General features: G+C 46.2%; 1 protein-coding gene across 1 annotated transcript; it reads right to left on the bottom strand.

The window, feature by feature from the left end:
* Nucleotides 1-4,353: 4,353 nt before the first annotated feature.
* HCAR1 (hydroxycarboxylic acid receptor 1) lies at nt 4,354-5,629 on the bottom strand. Its single transcript, XM_008050396.1, has one exon. The coding sequence runs from the start codon at nt 5,488-5,490 to the stop codon at nt 4,459-4,461; it is 1,032 nt and encodes a 343-aa protein (XP_008048587.1). The 5' UTR covers nt 5,491-5,629; the 3' UTR covers nt 4,354-4,458.
* Nucleotides 5,630-6,766: the final 1,137 nt, after the last annotated feature.

The raw sequence follows: 6,766 nt of genomic DNA, 5'->3' as shown, positions 1-6,766 counted from the left end.
TGTCTCTGCAAAAAATATAAACATTAACAGGCATGGTAGCACGTATCTGTGGTCTCAGCTACTGGGACAGCTGAAGCAGAGGAATCACCTGAGCTCAGGAGGTCAAGCTGTGGTAAGCAGTGATCAAGCCACTGCACTCCAGTCTAGGCCGCAGAGTGAGACCCTGTCACAAAAAAATAAATAAAAATAAATAAATTTAAAATAATGAATGAATTATTTTTTTAAAAAGAAGAACATGAAGAAGACTTTTACTTTATGTATTTGTTGAATTTTTGAACAAAAGCATATACGCCTTCCATAAATAAACATTTTGTTTTAGAGGAAGAGATCTGAAAACCTTTCATGACTCTCCTGTCACACTAAGAGTTAGAACAGACCTTCACTTCCCAGTCAACCTAATGGCTTCACCTGCCACCAGGTTATCCCAGTCTCAGTCCCATTGACTCCTGTACTTCCCAGACCACCAGATCTTCCTCCTCTCTCCACCTCTCCTGGAATACGCTTCCCTATCGGTTCCCTGGTTGCTTTCGATTCATCTTCAGAAGCAAGTTTGCAAGCTCCTTCCCCTGAGAAGACTTCTCCCCTCCCCCCCTAAGATGGGAGTAAGAGCCCCTGGATTCTCCTGTAGAACTCTGGGATTACCACTCTCACGGCAGTTGCCCCAGGTTATCATTTGATTTCTCCCTTGGTTTCTACCATGGACCCCACAGGGTCAGGAGCTGTATTTTTAATTTGTGTTTCTACTGTGCCTGGTACAGAGCTATGTTACATTAATATTCCTCGAAAGAGAATGAATGAATAAGTGAATTCCTACGAGTAATAAAATATTGACCCCCCCACCCACTGTATCATTTTATAGTCTAATATACCAGAACTTGAATATAGATTAATTAGGTCCACATTTGAACCCCTCTATTCTACCTTAGGTAGGTAGGTAGCTAGGTAGATAGATAAACTTAGAACCCCTAGCTTCATAGATGAGCTCAGAAGGGCCCTGTGCTTGGTTTAATATTCTGCTGTTACCACCTTGAAATTTTTTTTTTTTTTTGAGGAGTCTCACTCTCACGGCCAACGCAGCCTCGACCTGCTGGGCTCAGGCAATCCTTCCGTTTCAGCCTTCCAAATAGCTGGAACTACAGGCGTGTGCCACCACGCTCAGCTAATTTTTTGATTGATTATAGAGATAAGGTCTCGCCATGTTGCCCAGACTGGCCTCGAACCCGTGGGCTCAGGCAATCCTCTCACCTCTGCCTTTCAAAGTGTTGGGATTACAGGTGTGAGCCACCACACCTGGTCAGAAATTCTTAATCCTTTGGAACAAGGGACCTTGCTCTTTCATTTTTCACTGGAGCCTGTAAAGTATGCAGCTGGTCCCGAAGCCATTTATGTACTCATTATGATGATGGGTCTTAAATTATATGGGGAGCCTCTGTGGACCAGAAGGCCTGAAAGGTAGCAATCAAAGACCATGCACCAACAGTGGGGCCAAGTCCTGCCTTGTGGGAGAAAGGTTAACAACTGGCTTAACCCCTTATACTCCAGAGTTCTAATCCCTTCCAAGCAGCCCCCGTACTCTAGTGACTTCAGACATCATCTCAAACATCTTGGTCTTAATAAAAGGCAAGGAAACTCATGCGGAGAACACACCAAAACTTCCAGTTTTACCATTGTTAGCACCAATAAAAGATACCTCTGATTTTTTCTCCATAATCCCTATAGACTATCTAGTCTGATGGCTACTTTAGCTTTCACGTGACTTTCCCTGAATGACTCTAAAAGGAGAAAACATTTTCCTCTAAATCAATTGTTCCATTCTTTCAGGCGGTATAAACAAGAAGCTTTGCTAACACCCCTCTTCCTTACAATTTCTGAAGAAACTTCTTGATGCGATTTAGCTTTGTCACATTCTGTGAACTAAAAAAGGGAAACAAATTTAGCCTCAAGACTGTGTTTAAGTTTGGGGTTGATTTTTCTTTCTTTTTGTTTGTTCTTGCTGTCTTTTAGTGAGAACCTCTGTCTGTGTGCCTGCCAGGCGCTTCTAGATAAGATATCCTTTTTTTTCCTTGGAGAGCAAAGTCATAGTAGTCTTTTAATGAAGAGTCACACACAGGACGCAGACTTTCTTTCCGAATCCATTTTTATTATGATGAAGTAACAGAGGAGCAACCCAGGAAAGAATTATAACTAACAATAGAATTAAAAGCAGAAGTGTGGGTTTTCACAGATTTCTATCAGGCGGATATATGGTTCTTTGATGCTGATAGAATACTTGACCTCACTCCTCCCCAGAGAGCTGGGCAGTAGGGGAATTCAGGCGTGACCATGGAGTTATGACTTAGGGGGGCTGAACCCCCAAGGAAATAGCTTCTGTGCCTCAGTGTCTTTATGTGTAAAACGTGTTCATAGAATAAGTCACAATATGAGCACTTACTGCCAGGCACTGTGCTTAATGTTTTACATGCCCATATTCCTTCACTCAACAAATATTTATTGAGCACCTACTATGTGCAGGTACTCTTCTAGGCACTGGGGGTATAGCAGTGAACAAAGTCCTAATACTTCAGGATTGCACATTTACTGAATACACCCAAAGACCCTGTGAAGTCAGGATTATAGTTAGCCTGTTTGACTAACAAGTGGGTAAATAAAATCTTCCTCAAGGTTACACGTCTAGTAAGTGGTTGAGCTGGCATTCAAACTTAGATTCACCTGCCTCTCTGTAGCCTGTACTTTTCATCACTAGGCTATGCAGGGCCCCTGAAAAAAAGGAATAATTGGAACAGCCTACAGGGATGTTTTGAGGCCAAAGAACGAGAGGTTGGTAAGGTCGTTAAGTGGGAAGAGTACTCTGGAAGTCTCCCTAAAATCATACCCATGGGAGAGCGTAAATAAAGGAGGAGAACTACTTTTATCACCGCATGGCTTGTGAAAGAAGTTAAGGTTGACTTGGAATTTTTCCCCCAATTCAGGGCATGAGCAGCCTGTCATTTCATAGAATCATAGTTTTGAGGGCTCCAGGTGTGTATTTGGGAAACTCATGTGCTTAAGGACGTCCTGAAATGAGAGTTCAACACTGATGTTTGCACAGAACCATTCTAGAAACTATATTCCACGAAAAGATGAAAGTTCTTAACTTCTCTGCCACCCCAAAAACTTGCTGTCACACAAGAGTTGGCTAACGACTCTCCTGGTAAAAATTACACAAGTATAGTGCCTTGTACCAAATATGAATTCAGTAAATACTCGGAGATAAATACATGAGTAATTTTGATTCCCAGTCATATAATAAGCAGTCAAAAGCAATTATACCGGACTCAGCACTTCCCACTGGAGAAACCAGGACAGGTAAACATATCTCTCAGCACCTTCTTTAAAATGCAAAGGTTTGCAGAAAAAATGTGGAGCTTGAAGAAGGTCAGAGCAGACTGTTTTGCTGTTGTTCTTCTGGTGCTAACAGGAAGTTAAAATATTGACAAAGAAATGTACAAGCTGGACTCGGTGGCTCAGCCTGTAATTCTGTGCTTTGGAAGGCTGAGGTGAGTGGATTGCCTGAGCCCGTGGGTTCAAGACCCACCTGGGCAACTTGGTAAGCCCTCATCTCTACAATAAATCAAAAATCAGCTGGGCGTGGTAGTGCACACCTGTAGTTCCAGCTACTCGGAAAGCTGAGGTGGAAGGATCGCCGGAGCCCAGCAGGTCGAGGCTGCAGTGGCCGGGAGCGGCCACTGCACTCCAGTCTGGGCGACAGAGTGAGACTCCAACTCAAAAAAGAAAGAAAGAAAGAAAGAAAGAAAGAAAGAAAGAAAGGAAGGAAGGAAGGAAGGAAGGAAGAAAGAAAGGAAGGAAGGAAGGAAGAAAGGAAGGAAGGAAGGAAGAAGGAAAGAAAGAAAGAAAGAAAGAAAGAAAGAAAGAAAGAGAAAGAAAGAAAGAAAGAAAGAAAGAAAGGGACAAAGGGGCTTCAGTACAGATGAAAATCATCAGGGTCAAGACATTCCAGTCTAAAGTGCCTCGTTCAGCCTGAAAAAAAAAAATTGCCTTAGCCCAGTTTCTATTTTCCAAGATAAGGAATGATTTAAGGTCAGAGGATAGGAAATACTGATAAGCCTTTAAGTTCATTAACTCCCTCGCAGAGAGAGAGAGAACATGACCCATTTAAACATTCATATCTATTTACTTAGCCGTTTAAAATGGCACAGGGGTGGTGCCATTCCTAAGCCCCCTCCCAGCAGACACATGCTTCATTCCATGCACACACTGTCCCCTACCATTGTAAGTAGATCATATAAATGCTCCTGACTCCAATCAACTGGAAGCTTCCCATTTCCAACAGGGTGAGGAGGATACAGCTAAGAAAGAAAGGGGGTGGTATTTTCAGAGTCCTCACCCCCTTAGCATGGGTTAATTCTAAGTTGCCAGTCTGTCTGCCTCCATATTGTTGGTCTGTGTATTCAGTGCCATTCAACACATCTGGTGATCCCACTGAACCTCAGACTGGCTTTGGAAACTGGTTGCCACGCTGATGCAACTCTTGCGACAGAGGTTCGAAACTGGCATCTCTTCCAACTTTCGTGTCTTGGAGCGTCCTGGCCGCTTGGGTCTCAAACTGCAGATTTTGAGATTGGTGTAGAATTTGGGAAACGAGGGACTTGAAAAATAATATACCAAGGGATCTAGCATGCTGTTCATGTAGGTGAAACTGAGGGTGACGTGGAGGGCCACATGGATGGCGGGATCGCAGGCACTCGAGGACACTGTCCAGAGGAAATACAGTCTGGCCGACACGCTGGGCAGGTAACAGGTGATGAACACGACAGCCACCACCATGATAAACCGGGTTGCCTTCTTCATGCGAGTCTGTCTGGCCAATTGCCGCCTCTGCTTCAGGCTCCAAACGATCTTGAAAGAGCAAAACAAGATGATGCCAAGGGGCAGGAAGAACTCCAGTTGGAACATGATGTCGTGCCAGCCATTGGCTGACTCCATGATGAAGCTCTCACAAGAGATGACTGTCTCGTGCATACACAGATGACTCTCCATCAAAAGATACAGCGTCCCCAGGATGACCACGGTCCAGAGGGCACAGACAATGCCAGCTGCTGTCCGGTTGGAGATGGTGTTCACCACGTGGTGGGGGTGGACCACTTTGAAGTACCTGTCCACAGCCACCACCGTAAGGAAGACGATGCTCCCGGCCCTGTTCATGGCCAGCATGAAGAGCACCACCCGGCAGGGAATGTCCTCAAAAGCCCAGTGCCTGTGTCTGCGGTAATAGTCTGTCCGAAAGGGCAGGCAGATCATGAGGAGAAAATCAGCCACGGCCAAGTTGAAAAGGTAAATAGTGCTCGGCTTCCAGGTCTTCATGTGGAAGCAGAAGCCACACAGGGCGATCCCGTTGCCCAGAGCGCCCAGCACAAAGGCTAGAATGAGCAGGGGCGGCATCACCTGAGAGATGGGGTTCCCTTCAATGAGGCAGCATGATCCGTTGTGCATGACGGGGAGAGGACAAATGTCCTGGGTGCTGAGCGACCCTTGGAATCCCCACAAAGGCACAGATGCTTATCTGAACGCTACCACTCACCCATCTGCCGTGTGTCTGACTTCATCACCCAGGATGCAGGTCCCTCATGTGTGGGTGAGTCCCGCCACTGCACGGAGAAGAGAAACTTCAGCCAGGAAATGAGAGCCCCGGCGAGGTTCTTTCTCTCGAGCCTGAGTCACAAGTCGCCTGTCTCCCCCAGAAGCAAAGCCTAGAGTAGGGCGAGGCTTGGACAGGCATGCAGTTTCGCGTAAGTGGTCATTTCTGGGAGGCAGCCGGTGGGTCCGGTGAGATTCTTGCCGTACAGGAGTTGTTTGGTCTGGTCCCGGAATAATTTTTATTTTCGGCTTCACTCTTCCTCCTCGGACTCATTCTGCGATGGAGAGTGAGCAAAGTCAGCTGCCCAGAAAGCACGAAAAAAGCTTGTTTGTCCTCCCTCCTGGTGGAGAAACACAAACATTTCCTGGAGTCGTCCTGGGTCTCTGCCTTTGCTTTCCTCTCTTAACCTTTGCCTGACTACCCTGTCCTCCCTCATCCCACGGGGCACTCCCAGGCGGTGCCAGAGAGGGGAGGCTCAGCTTTGCAGCGTCCCAGAGCCATTTCCTGTGTCCACACCCCCAAAACACAGCACTCCCAAACTGGAAAGGTCTGCGGAGAAAAAAGTTCTAACATGACACTTGTTGGGGGTTCGAAAAGTCCTTTGCAGGGAGTCCCCTTTCCTCCCCTCCCTTCCCGCCTCCCTACCCTTTCATGGACCCAAGTGACCGGTTACCCAACCAGCAAGGCCATGAAATGGATCTGAAGCCCACTTCCCACATGGCTGTCTCTTTGGGAGTCAGTTTCCCCCCTGCTGGGAAGCACAACCCTGCACTTTTGCAAAGAGCATTTGGCTCTGTTTCCCATGGGCTGCTCAAAAGAGCCAAACACCAAGCTATGCATGTTTTTAATTTTAATTACGTGCTGAGCCCATAAATTAAAGTTGCCCCCTGGGAGCGGATAAGGATTGGAGAAGTTGGTTCAAGAGTCTATCTCGAAAATAATCATGGGTAAATTAGACTTCACAAAAAATTGGAGTCTTCGCTAAAATGTCCTGTCCTTTGGCTTTAAGGATTAAAGATATCTGCCCCGTACCTTTTAGCTCCCAGTCTAGAAAAGGGGATTGCAGGGGAAAGTGGGGGGGGGGGTGCATTGAAGGAATGCATGTCTTCTAGGTGCTTCTGAAAGCTGTCT

Source organism: Carlito syrichta, unplaced genomic scaffold (genome assembly GCF_000164805.1).
Source record: "Carlito syrichta isolate Samal-C Ts95f unplaced genomic scaffold, Tarsius_syrichta-2.0.1 Scaffold145297, whole genome shotgun sequence".
Classification (NCBI taxonomy): Eukaryota; Metazoa; Chordata; class Mammalia; order Primates; family Tarsiidae; genus Carlito; species Carlito syrichta.
Note: the sequence above shows the minus strand (reverse complement) of the source record. Positions and strands in the feature narration are given on the sequence as shown.

Coding starts and splice junctions, on each gene's coding strand:
- HCAR1 (XM_008050396.1), bottom strand. CDS start 5,490: ATGCACAACGGATCATGCTGCCTCATTGAAGGGAACCCCATCTCTCAG.